Here is a 13,853-nt window from a genome sequence, read left to right as displayed (position 1 = left end):
GGTTGTGGGGCCTGATGTACGCATTCCCTCCGATTCCACTCATCAGCAGGGTCCTGGTAAAGATCAAGAGACACAAAACACGGGTCATCATGATCACCCTGGTGTGGCCTCACCAACATTGGTTAGGCACGCTCATGAGCTTGTCAGCAGCCCCTCCCTGGCCCCTGCCCAACTTCCCGGACCTGCTGTCACAGGACCACGGCCAGCTCCTACACCCCAACCTTGAGTCTCTCCACCTTTCGGTATGGATGCTGCGTGGCTGAACCCGGAAGAGTGGACCTGTTCGGAAGGAGTCCAACAGGTCCTCCTGGGGAGTAGGAAGCCCTCAACCAGACTGACTTACCTGGCCAAGTGGACGAGGTTTTCCCGCTGGGCGTCTGAGCGTGGCATCTCTCCTTCGCATTCTTCCGTACAGGCTGTTCTGGACTACCTGCTCCATTTGAGGAACCAGGGCCTGGCACACTCTTCCATTAGAGTGCATCTAGCAGCCATCTCCACTTTTCACCCGCCGATCCAAGGACAGATGGTGTTTTCCCATGACATGACGGACATATTGTTGAGAGAGCTCGAGAGACTCTTCCCTCAGGTATGGACTCCTGTCCCACAGTGGGATCTTAACTTGGTCCTCTCTAGGCTCACCGGCCCACCCTTTGAGCCATTGGGTTCCTGCTTCCTTTCCCACCTGTCATGGAAGGTTGCGTTGCTGGTGACAGTGACGTCGGTGAGACGGGTCTCTGAAATTAAAGCCTTGATCTCAGAACCTCTGTACATGGTATTCTTCAAAGATAAGGTTCAGTTGTGGCCCCACCCGGCCTTCCTGCCAAAGGTGGTCTCCACCTTCCATATGAACCAGGACATCTTCCTCCCAGTGTTCTGTCCCAAACCTCACAAGACCAGTGAGGAGAGGCATCTTCATGTCCTGGACATCTGGAGGGCCTTGGCTTTCTACTTAGAACGTACCAAGCCTTTCCAAAAATCGACTCAACTCTTCATTGCTACAGCGGATAGGATGAAGGGTCACCTGGTGTCCTCACAGAGGATTTCCAATTCGATTACCTCATGCATAAGGATCTGTTACAACCTGGTGGGGTTCCGCCACCGCCGATTGTCAGAGCCCCCTCGATGAGAGCGCTGGTGTCTTTGGCGGCATTCCTGGTGCACATCCCTATCCAGGACATCTGTAGAGCTGCAACGTGGTCCTCTGTTCACACGTTTACCACTTATGCCATCACTCAGCAGGCCAGGGACAACGCTGGGTTCGGCAGAGTTGTGTTGCAATTGACACATCTGTGAACTCCTACGCACCTCCAGGGGTATTGCTTTGGAGTCACCTAATATGGAATGGACATGAGCAAGCACTCAAAGAAAAGACAGTTACCTTTTCCGTAAATAGTATTCTTCGAGATGTGTTGCTCATGTCCATTCCATGACCCACTCCCCTTCCCCACTGTCAGTTTCTGGCAAGAAGGAACTGAGGGTGGGGAGAGCCGCAAGCGCCCCTTATACTGCGCCATGCAGGCACCACTTCAGAAGGCGCCAGAGCCGGTCCCCAATGGATACTGCTAAGGGAAAAACTTCCAGCACCGATGCATGTGGCGAGCGCACATACCTAATATGGAATGGACGTGAGCAACGCATCTTGAATAACACCAGTTATGGAAAAGGTAACTGTCTTTTTTCCTTTGACTCTGAAAATGTTTTGCTGGGGGGAGGGGAAAAAAGGCTTTAGAGAATAATGATGTGGATACTAGAGAATATGCATTCCTTCTTCATTCAAGGTCTTTTTGTTGCCTCCACTCTTTGCCTCCACTGTGTTTAGGGTCCTGATGCAAATGAACCCCCATTTTCCTTATTTACTTTTAGTGCAGGGGATTGAACTAGGAAGATAGAAAGGAGGGAGTTGAGAATATTTCCCCACTAGTGAAGAAAAACCTATTTACTTCTTCCACCCTGCACCCACTGCCTTTGCCACCTCACATCAGAGCCAAATGAAACTGAGAAGGCTGGGCAAAAATTTTCTGTCAAAACTTTTTTTTTTTTTTGGACAGGAAATTGGATTTTCAACTAAACAACAGCTTTTTGTGAAAAATGTCTGCTTTCCATGGGAAAACTTCCAATTTTGGGGGGTTGAAAAACTGAAATATTTTGGATGAAAAACCAAATATTTTGATTTAGAAATGCAGCAGTGGTGCCTCATGCACCCATTCTCTTCAGTGTGCTGGGATGCTTGTCTGGACTACATCTCCCAGGATGCACCATGGCCAGGCATTCCCATGAGGCAGCATTTCCAAATTGAACTATTTTGGTTTTCAGACTGAATTTTTTTTTAAATTTTTGCCAAAAATAATCCAACTTTTCCACAGGAAAGAAACCCAAACATTTTTCAGCCAGCTCTAGTGATGTGTGATGTGAAGCGCTCCCTCCCTCCCTCGAAGAGGCGAGTACACCAGTTCTGTAGAGTGCCCAGCCCTCATCAACAAAAGAATGTGAGAGAGGTTGACGCCAGGACTCAAAAGCCAATAATATCTGAGCAATCCAAGCTTTAACCAACTGATCATTTTTGTCATTTTCAGAAACGTGTCCACATTTGAGGTTTCGTCCTCTCAGGCCATCAGCTCCCCTCAGCGATCGAAACGCGTGAAGGAGAACACTCCCCCTCGCTGTGCCATGGTGCACAACAGCCCGGCCTGCAGCACTTCTGTCACGTGTGGGTGGGGAGACGTGGCTTCCAGCACCACGCGGGAGCGACAGCGGCAGACGATAATCATTCCCGACACACCCAGCCCTGCAGTCAGTGTCATCACTATCAGCAGTGACACAGATGAAGAAGAAGAACAGAAACATGCACCCACCAGGTGAGCAGTGATTCTGTACCCCATCGGGAAACTCCATAGAGTCTTAGGAAATAGGGTTGGAACTCAAAGACCACCTAGAGAATCTAGTCCATTGGTACACGATCTATGCTGTGTGGGCCAGCAATGGCATGGAAAGCAATTCCTGGCAGTCGCCCTAAAGAAACACTCTGACAGGAAAGTTAGCAGGGTCCAGTGGTGAGAGTGCTAACCTGGGGCTCAGGCGAGCTGGGTTCAATTCCCTGCTCTGCCATAGACTTCCTGTGTGACCGTGTGCAATTTACGTGATCCTTTGTGCCTCAGTTACTCCATTCATAAAATGGAGATAATACTTCCTTAACTCACAGGGATGTTGTGAGAAGAAATATATTAAAGCCTGTGAGGTGCTCAGATATTAAGGTAATAGGGGCTATATAAATACCTAAGATAGGTTCATAGAACAAAGCAGTGAGGAATTGGCGTTGGGAGAGCAGATAGTTCAAGATCAGATCTCTCTTTTTAGGTTATCCATAGAATGAAAAGGTCAGAGAATATCCTATCTAGTCCAGTCCTCAGCCTCTGTCAAGAAGGCTACCACACTATTACTTCCATGTACAGTGCTTCTCCTAACTTAGTCTTGAAAAACTCGAATGATTATGTCATGAATACCTCATTAGGTGAAATAAATTGTGAGGAGTATCTGTCCAATTCTCATTGGTGGTCATATCACAAAAAATATCATCACTTTTAGAACTAATTGGCACCTGTAGCGAAGAGAAACTCACCAGCGCGGCGCCTCCTGCTGGTCATCCTGGGAATTAGCTCTTTTCCAGCATCGGAGCGCCCTCTGCTGGCTGGTGGCTCGCCTGCCTCAGGCCCCGTGTCCCTTTAACTCAGGGTTCTGCCTCCAGCAGTACCCCCATACTCTGGGTCTCCCCTCCCAGGGGAACCCCCAATCCTCTATCCCCACCTTGCCTCACTGGGTACTCCCAGTCACCATCTAGCCCCCGCTCACTGGGGAAAACTCTACAGTCTGTCATGGTCACTCATCATTGGCAAGGAGGTTAGGACCTGCTGCCTTTGCCTATCCCCAGGCTGCCCCTCTGCAGCCCCAGTACCTTTTGTAGGCCTTCATCAAGGCCTGCAGTCTCGGGGTTTACCCAGCACTGCTCCGCTTCAGGTACCTCACTCTCAGGCAGCTAGCCCTTCCCACTCCAGGACTAGAGTGAGACTCCTAGAGCTCCTGGCCCTCAGCCCTCTTATAGGGCCAGCTGTGGCCTGACTGGGGCGTGGCCCCAGCTGTGGCTGCTTCCCCTAAGCAGCCTAGCTTTTCCCAGCCACAGCCCTCTCCGGGGCTGCTTTTACTGTTGGCTCCCCCAGGCAGCCGTCTCCCAGGGCTGTTTTAACCCCTTCAGGGCCGGAGTGGGGTGACCATCCCACTACAGCACCCCATGGTTGCCTCAGCAAGGAGACAAAAAACAAGTGGACCATGGAGACTGAACTTCCGTCTTCTCATAGAATAGATCAACCCAGTCACAGCAGATGCAGTGGTACAGGGAAACTGCCTTTGCTGTTCTTGTTCCATGGATAAAGAGAGGACTTCTTTATCCAAGGCTCTCATTTCAGGACCTTTCCTCACATGCGCACAGTGAAAGCCTGAGCACTCTAAGCTTCCCCATCCTACACCAGTCACAAAATGTCAGTCTGTTTTAGGAACTGCAGAGAACTAGCCTTGCAAATAGCTGAATAATTACAGAATCTTTGTGCTACTAACTCAGCTGTGAATTTTCTAACCTTATCCCTTCAATAATAAAAGATAAAATTACAGCATCTTTATTTAGAACCTGCTCCACGGCAGATTGGCCTTCAATCATTTGAGATATCTATATCTCTGATTCTCAGTACTGTGATGATTATTAGTAGTGCACTGAAAATGTGTACAGAACAGATGAGATGGTGCCTACCTCCATGAATTTACAACCTTGTATAGAGAAACCAGGCATCACAGGGCTTTATTTTCAGAGGTGCTGAGCACTCATATGATCTCAGTTGGGGTGGTGGAAGCTCAGCGCCTCTCAAAATCAAGCTTGTCATGTACCAGATGACTGGAAAGATGGAGAGATCACAAAGCAGAGCCGGATATTTTACAATTTTTTTTGTAAATAATTATTATAACAGTTCTTTGGTCGGTTGGTTTCACAGAAGAAGTGTATTTCAGGAAAGAATTTGGAAGAGAGGGTGGAAGCCAAGTGCAGTAAGAGAAAGGTATTCCAACCATTGGCGATATCATGGGAGAAGGTACAAAGATGAGAGTGGGAGAGGGATACAAAGGGAAGCTGAGAGGCCTGGCCGGGGGAAGAGAGGAGATCAGAGAGATAAAGAGGTGTGGATTTCTGCAGGGCCTAGAAGTTTAGAACAAGAAGCCCTGAAGGGATGGTTAAGAGGATAGCGATCCACAGAATGAAAAATCTGAGAGAACCCCTCGCCTAGTCCAATCCCCCAGAATCTATCTAGAAGAATGCTACAGTCTTCCAGGATTATTGGAATGGCAGACCAGAAAGATTATCTGGATTGGAAGGGAACAAGTTGGAAGCTGGAGGATGAGGGGGAGAGGCAGTTGCAGTAGTCCAGATGAGAGATGACCAAGGCCTGGATAAGGAGTGGAAAGGATGGATTTTAGAGATGGTGCTAGATTCTGCCAAGTTTTTTCTTTGGCAACAGCCAATATTGCAGGGACAAGGAAAGAGAAAAGTTGAAAACTAATGTTGTGAGGCTTAGTGAACAAGAGGGTGGTGGGACCGTCAAGGATGGAAAATGGAGAACTGGAAGCACAGTATCCATGCTAGTGTGTGAGGGAGACAGAGGAGAGGCTGGATGAGAAAAGCAAAGGTCCAGAGAGAAGAGGCAGTGTTAGGAGATGCCAGCATGGAAGAGTATATGAAGTTTCCAAGGGATAACTTGTAAAGGGAAAATAGGAGTGGGCTGAGGATGGAGGCCTCAAGGGCATTGGCAGAGAGCAGGCAGAGGAGAAGCTCCAAACTAGGGCTAGGTGAATAATCAATTTTTCTGTTTGGCCATTGAACCAAAAAATAATAATAATTTTAAAAAAGGTTTTGGGTTGGACTGCAACATTTTTTTTGTTTGTTTTTCTCTAGGAAATGAAAAATTGGAAAAACTACATTTCAGATCAAACTAAACATTTTGTTCTACCCAAAATTTGTTTTTGTTTCATTTTGGTTTTAGGGTTTTAAATATTTTTCTTTAATTTTTTTTAATTAAATTGAGGGAAATTCTGAAACAAAATGTCTTTCTCAAATGAAAAATCAAAACATTTCATTTTTGAAATGCTGAAACAAAATGTATGGATGTTTTTGATTCAACCTGAATCTGTATTTTTTGTTGAAAAAACTATTCACATAAAAAAATTCACCAGCTCTACTCAGAGCAGAATGATTGGAGAGGCAGGGAAGGGCCAGAGTCACAGAAGCAGAGGGAGAAGAGAGTCCAGGATGAGGGAGTTATCTTCGGTGAAAGCATCAGAGGGATTGAAGTCAGGTTGCTTGGGGCCCTTTGGCATGACCAAATCTAGGGCTAGATCCTCAGCTAGTGTAAAACAGAGTAGTTTTATTTCAGTCAAGTGAGCTCTGCACCAGCTGAGGATCTAATCTGTAGTGTGCTGTCTGAAGTTTGTTACCTTTAGCTAAGTTTCTCCTCCTCATCTTTCTTGTGTCTCTCAAAGAAAGATGGGAATTCAAATTAAATATATGTGTTTGATGGGAGAGAATGGCCAATTATACAGGACTGTACAACAGGGGCTACAAATTGGCCTAAAATAAAATTGTAACACTTGGAAATCCTGCAAAGGCTTTACTGGACTTGTATGTATTTGTGGAAATTTTAGCCTGCTCAGCAACGATGAGTGCTGGTAGCATGAAAGCCAAGGGGATAACTTGGCACACGTTATTTGGCAATGTCCTAATATTAGACACTTTTGGTCAACTGTTACAGAATTAGTATGAGATCATAATTTGCTAATTGAGTCAGAACTAACGGTCTGTCCCAAAGCTCATTGATGTCACTGAAGTCTTTCCACTGTCTTCCCTGATTTTGGATTAAGCCCTAAATTTATTACGTGATTTTCCTTGAGTCCCTGGGACTAGAAAGTTGTCTTCTCCCCCCCACCCCCACCCCAAAATATAAATAAATAATTTTTCAGGTGTCCATAGTTGTGCAAAGAGGTTGATCCTTAGCAGATAAAAAAGTTCTTATGTCCCTATTTTAAAAGACCGGTAATATTGACATGGACAAAATTGTCCCACCTGCATATATTGGGCCTGATTCTCAGTTATGCTGAAGCCCCTTCACCGTGCTCTGGCAGAATAAAGGAGTCTCAAAGTGAGAGTTTACTCCTACTTTAAGGCGCTTCTGCAATGCCAGGGCAGTACAAAGTGGCTTTCTAATAAAGGAGGGTCAGACCCTTTATTTGTAAGAATAAGGAGAATTCCACATGCTATGGGAAGAATTTCTTTCCTATGTAATGAAAAACACAGGTGTGCAAGTGAAAGTTTTGAGATGTCGCCAAGGCGGTGTAACAGGCAATCCAGGACTTGGTTTAATTCTTTTCTTCTGTGTATTTTACATTGTTGATAGGTATAGCTTTGTATAATGATCTAAAAATCAACAGATATTTTAAAAAAATTGTTAATCCCCCCGTTCTCAGAAGCAGCAGGGAGCTATAAAGTTTCCATGGGAAGTCCTATGGGTCTTTGGAAGCATGTGGCTTCCAATGTAGTATTACAAAAGAGTGCCACCTACTGGAGACTGGTATTAACGTCCTTGCCATAAATTACAAAGGGGAGAAGACAGGTTTCAGAGTAGCAGCCCTGTTAGTCAGTATCTGCAAAAAGAAAAGGAGGACTTGTGGCACCTTAGAGACTAAGGTATGCTCAAATAAATTTGTTAGTCTCTAAGGTGCCACAAGTCCTCCTTTTCTTTTTAAAGGGGAGAAGAGTAAAGCTTGTACGAGGTCTTTACCACCAAGAGATCTCTAGACGGCATTCTCAGTTCATTGTCTTTTCCAAAGCAACTTCCCTGAGCTCAGCATGCTTAGGCGGGAAAAGATGAGCTGTGCTGTGCTGTGCTGAAGAACAGCAGTTCTGTGAGTTATTTCTCTGGAGAGAGAAGTTTAGGTCCCACTGGTTTCCCTGGAGGCATGAGGAAGTTCAAAACAGAATTTAGATTTTACAGATTTCTTATGAATTGAGAGACTTGGCATTTTTGTAAGTTTCTGTAATAAAGTCCTCCAATTCTATGGCAATGGAAGGCAGCCAGCCAGATTGACAGCTAGCATTCCTCACTCACAGTCGCCTGAGCTGTGTAGCCCCTCCATAACTTTTCATTTTGTAGGTTCTTTTTTTAGGTGTACATACTCAGCTGATTAAATACTTCTGAAGTTAACAGGGGAAAAATAAAACAGCTTAAATATAGAACAGAAGCACAAATGCATCTTGGGACGAATAAATTATGGATATAAGCAAGAGAGAGAATGTGTGCGCTGCTCGTGAATGAATGACACACAGGACCAGGCCAGTGGTAATAGCAGCAGGAGGTATAATTTCACATGCCGCTAACTCTAGCGTAGCAGAGCATGGCAGGAAGAAGTGACTGAAAGGAGGGCAGTGAGGAGGTGCCCTTCGTGACTTTATAACAACAAAAACAACCACCCTCACAACAATTTTCTAAAAAGAAAACACTGATGATTCCTTGGCTTAGAAGGGGACTATTTAAAAGAGAAAAGAAGCAGCGGTTGTACCCACAAGGAAGCATGAGATCCTTTCACCTCCCAGTTGTCATCCAGGCCAATGGGGGCTGCGGGAAGCGGCATGGGCCGAGGGATGTTGCCGATCCCTGGTATAAAGCATAAAGCAAAAAAAGTACTGTCTAATTTATATACACATCAGCACTTGGGATGAAATCATGTCCCCATTAAAGTCAAGGGCAAAACTCTTATTGACTTTAATGGGGATACGATTTCACCCTTAGTATTTAATATATAATGGTATTATTATTAATGCTGTTATACATAGTCATCACATTGACTAATCACAATCATCAGAGAACAAAGTTAGAATTCGTATCCTTTCTCTAAAACAAGTAAACAAATAAACCATCCCAGGCAGCTAATGCTTGAAATAACAGCCAGCAGAAGCTCTCTCACCAGGCCTGCAGTAGCAGAACCATTACACACTGCTAAATGCTTTAGCAAGTCTGACTCCCTCCAGTAGAGGGGAGTGAGGAACGCACATACAGCTCATTGTGTACCAAGTGCAAGTGCCGGGTTAGGTCTCAGACAAGTGAAAACAGAGCCAGTGGGCTCAACGTCATTTCTAATGAATATTTCTCATTTTCACAAGCACGGACTGTGCAGTTCTGTGTGATGCACAAAGAGAGGTGAAACGAGAATAGCAGGACAGGTCAGAGGTCCGGCAGCCACGTAGCCAGGTGGAGGGAACAGGGGGAGCGATCGAAAAGAAAGGCGCCACCCGCTGCGGCGCTTTTACTCAGCCGGCGGCCAGCGCTCACTCGCTCCGGGTGTCTTCGGCGGCACTGAAGATTCCGCTGCCGAGGTGCCGCCGAAGACCCAGAACGAGTGAAGGTCCTGCCGCCGAGGTGCCGCCGAAGACCCGGCGCGCCACCGGATGAGTAAAAGCGCCACAGCGGGTGGTGCCTTTTTTTTTTTTTGGATCGCTCCCCCTGTTCCCTCAACGGGAAAATTCAAAAGGCGCCAAGACACTGACAAGGCGCCACTTGTGCTCAGTGGGGGAGCGGGCGCTGCCCCGCTCCCCCGCTAGCTACGCTACTGAGGTCAGGTGAGAAGGTGGAATGGCAAAGATACGTAAGGTCCCAGCACTGAAATAAGCGGCAAGTCATGTTTCAGTGTTAGGGGATTTCAGCCTTGGCGTGGGAGTTCCTTAGTTTTTGTGGGTTTATGTGGGTAAACTTTCTTTGCATAGGGATTATAGTGGTTCATTCTGAAGTGGCAAAAATTCAGAAAACTGCAAGTTATTGGGCCTTCAGAGCCATAGAAGAGAGCTGTTGTAGGCTTAGCCCAGTTCTGTGCATTGGGCCATGTCAGAATGTACCATGATGTGGTTTCTAGAGAGGTAAGGTGGTATGGTGTAAATGCCCATGAACCAAAAGGTCTGTTTGTGCAATGACTGCCATTTTTGTCAGCCCTAGGGCCTGAACCAGGGAGCCTCCGCAGCTGGAAGCATGAGTTGCTACATTTTGAGCTAAGGAGCCAGACTCTCAGTCTGAGAGCTGTAACAGGCCCTGACACATACTGACCAACGTGTTACATTTGCATCTTCTGGGACTTGATATTCTCAGTTAGGAAAAGAAGATCTTGGTCATGAAAAACTGTCAGTCCTAAAAGACTTAGGGCCCGATCCTCAGTGGGTAGAACTCTGCTTCTATGGAGCAATGTTGATTTACACAGGCTGCAGTGCCAGCCCTTAGTACTGTGGTCCCCAAACTTGGGGGCACGCCCCCCTTGAGTGGAGGAACATTCAGGGGGTAGCATGGCAGGGCCAGGGAGAGCCTCCATGGGAGATAGGGAGGGAGTGCTCCAACCCTGGCCTCACTCTTCCCCCAACCCCAGTCAGCCCCCAGTCCTGCTCTGTCTCCAGACCCATGCCAGCCCCCATGGGGGGGCGGGTAGGGAGCGCCACACTTCCAGCCCTGTGCCGCCCTGCCCCAGATCAGCTCCACCCCCAAACCCATTCAGCCCCCAGTCCTGCACTGCCTCCAGGCCCGCTCTGCCCCCAAACCCTGCTCTACCCCCAGGAACAGCTCCACTCTGCCCTCTGCTCCATCCTCATTCCCTCTCCACCCCCAGCACATCCCAGCTTCACCTCTAGCCCCAGCTCCTTCCTCCCTCATCCCCAGTGCTGCCCCCAGCTCTGCCTTCAGCCCAGGTTCCACTGCTGAGGGAGCCTTGGCAGTGCAGTACTGGGGAGGGAGGGCAGCGCAGACAGATTCTGTTACTGGTAAGGGGGCGGCACAACTGGGAATGTTTGCACATCACTGCCCCTGGGCCAGATCACAACACCATTTGGCCAGGCCGTCCCCCATGCCCCATCTGGCTTCATACCTTCTCCCAGTGCACCAACCATCTTCCCTTTCCTCCTTCAAATCCCTTCTGAAACCCCACAGGCCTTGCTATGCTGATCTCCTCTTGGAAAAGGGGCCTGGTTCTTTCTCTCAGCTGCACCCAGGCAATTTTGATGGAAGTCACCGGAAGCTGTCCATGCATGTTTGAGAGCACAGACATGCTCAGGGTCTCCGTACCTCTTGGACGTGAACTGTTCTGTGGTCTGAGTTTGATCTCAAGCTCTGTAGGGCAGAGTACTTGTCTTTCTATGCACCTGGTAAAAACACTAAGCGTACATATAGGGATTTATAATTAATAAAGAATAGTCATCTTAAAAGGCAATTTTTGCAGATGCTACGGTAAGAGCAGCATGACCGTGCAGAATGGAGTCTTGGCTGCAGAATGGATATTTCGTTAATCTGTGAGGGTAGACTTCCACCCCTCTCAAGACTGCATGCCTGGGCTACTGTGACTGCAGCAGGGAGAGCTGCTGTCCAGGCAGCAGCCATGAATATACACAGGTGTAATAAGAAGCGTGCAAGCCACATCAATGTTTTTAACTGTGTTTCTGAATAACCTGGAACTTCCACAGAAAGCTGCAGTTGTGCTATAGAAATACAGAAAGCCTGCCAAGTAGGCTACCTTAGTGGCGTGTGACAGGGTGCAGAGGGCCTCTGATTTTCAGTGAGCCAGGAATTAACACCCCTTCCCAGATTCATGTAGGTCTGCCAGGTCTAGTCCTGTAACACAGCAGGTCATGGACTGAATGCCCATATCCGACTCTCATGAGAAATCAGAAGGGAGAATAACCACTTGCTAGTTGGAAGGCTTTGAGAAGGGAGAGCTCCTGTGTGGCCTCAGTTTCAGGGTGGGATTTTCAAAAGGCCTGTTGAAATAGATGCCTGACTTTAAATCTGAGAGTAGTCCCACTGAAATCAATTTATTTTCAGTGTAAGTTGGGCAGCTAACTCATTTAGATGCTTTTGAAAATCCCATCCTGAATATCTTTGACCCCACTTCAAAACGGTACTTAAGCAGGTACCTAGTTGTAAATATATGAGTAGTCCCATTTGGCTTTTCTGTGTTCTCTAGGGAGAGATGTATGGGCTCTAACACTGATTATAGTTATTAACTTTTATCAAGCAAATCAGCTTGGATTTTCAGTGGGACTACTCATTTTCTTAAAAGTTAGGCACCTTGCTGAATGGTTAGGCCATGATCCTGCAAACATTTACGTATGTGCTTAACGTTACTACCTGGAGTCATCCCATTGACTTCATTGGCACTGCTTATAGTGGTAAAGTTAAGCAGATGCATAAGTGTTCGCAGGATTGGAGCTTTAGTCTCGCTCAGTTCCCCGTCTGTAAAATGAAGATCATAATACTCCTCCCTCTCTTTAGAGGGCTGGGGTTTTGTTCATTTTATATGTTTGATTTCTAGTGCACTTGATTTTCTTATTGTAATCAGTGCACCTCGAGGAGGAAAACTTTGCTGATGGAAGCACAGTTCTTTCCTTGATGATGCCAGCTTACATCCTGTAGCAAAAGAAAATAACTAAACACTGTCGTTGTTGTTGTTATTTGTAATAGGAAGAGGCTGGTGGCCCCAGCCCTGTTCCGCTAGGCAACGTACCAACGTCTAACAACAAGATGACCCTGCCTTCAAGATCTCTCAATCAAAATGGCATAAAATATGAAAATTCTAGAATAATAAAACACAGAGATTTCATGTCTAGGAAAAAGTGCACTTCCACTCCCACAGCTGAGCCCCTTGCATACCAAGTATCAGCCAGGAGCAAATGTTTACAGCTCAGCCACTAAGTCCCATATGTAAGGAAGGAGCTATAAAAGAAATGCAGTGAGAACCTTATCAGTTGTCAGAGCACAGTTCAGTGACTTGATTTTTCTTTATAAAATGTAATAACACTCAGTGTTAGAGAACAAACGTCTCTTTCACAGGCAGCAGAGGGCAGTTGCAAAGGGCAAATATTACAGATACTCGTAAATGTGAAATTACAGCATTTCTATTAGGCAGATGGAATATTGATGACAGAGTCATTTTTATCAGCTTAATGTTCTTTCTCGCAGCACCATATCAAAACTTTTACATCTTCCTTCAAATAAGTCAGTTGTCATTCTAAGACACGCCATTATTCTCTCCATTTCAAACACAGCACCCTGTCCGTCTCTTGATGGAAGAGGGGATTAAATTGACAGTCTGTTACTGCAAGCCCTTTAAAAGAAGTCCTTTACTCGTGGGAGGAGTGGATTCAATTCTGTGCTCTACCCCAGGCTTCCTTTGTGATCACTTAATCTCGCTGAGCCTCAGTTCCCCATCTGTACAATGGAGTCACCATTCCTCGCGCCCTTTATCTGTCTTGTCTATTTAAATTGTAAGTGCAGAACGGGGACTGTCACTATGTGTTTTCTACAGTGCCTAGAACAATGAGGCTCTAATCTAGGTCTGGGCTTCCTAGGTGCTCCTTTAATCATCATAAAGCCTTTGAAATCTGTGGAGCTCCCTGAGTAAGGATTACTCGCCTGAGAAAGCATTGCAGAATCAGGCACTGGAGAATTTGGTTTTTAAAGCAGCACATTAGTGGACATTTCACTTGAAGGACAAAAAATGAAATAAAAGCTTTTCAAACCCAAGAAGCAAAGGGAAAGCTGGGCAGTTGCCACCCGGGAAGGCTGCTGGAAAGGCTCTTTATCAGTGAAATGTGGTGAAATCAATAATGCTGCTGAAGAGGCGTAGCTCACTTTTTCTTGCACTGTTAAATAAATAAATAAATAAATACATGCACAAATAAATAAAAATTGCCTGGAATGCAAGCTGGTCTGGAGGTCTGCAGCATTTGCCTACAGTAACTG

At 46.3% G+C, this 13,853-nt stretch overlaps 1 protein-coding gene across 3 annotated transcripts in view; it reads left to right on the top strand.

The window, feature by feature from the left end:
• Positions 1 to 13,853, top strand: part of HIPK2 (homeodomain interacting protein kinase 2) — a 187,845-nt gene that overhangs the window by 158,018 nt on the left and 15,974 nt on the right. For all 3 annotated transcript variants that reach the window (XR_005222447.2, XM_037879390.2, XM_027834451.3), the window contains exon 12: positions 2,574 to 2,855. Coding sequence is in view for 2 of the 3 variants with exons in the window: in XM_037879390.2 (XP_037735318.1) it covers positions 2,574 to 2,855 (282 nt within the window). In the remaining variant the exon portion in view is untranslated. The remainder of the gene's footprint in view (positions 1 to 2,573; positions 2,856 to 13,853) is intronic.

This window comes from Chelonia mydas, chromosome 1 (genome assembly GCF_015237465.2).
Source record: "Chelonia mydas isolate rCheMyd1 chromosome 1, rCheMyd1.pri.v2, whole genome shotgun sequence".
Taxonomy (NCBI): Eukaryota; Metazoa; Chordata; order Testudines; family Cheloniidae; genus Chelonia; species Chelonia mydas.
This window is presented reverse-complemented; position numbering and strand designations above follow the sequence as displayed.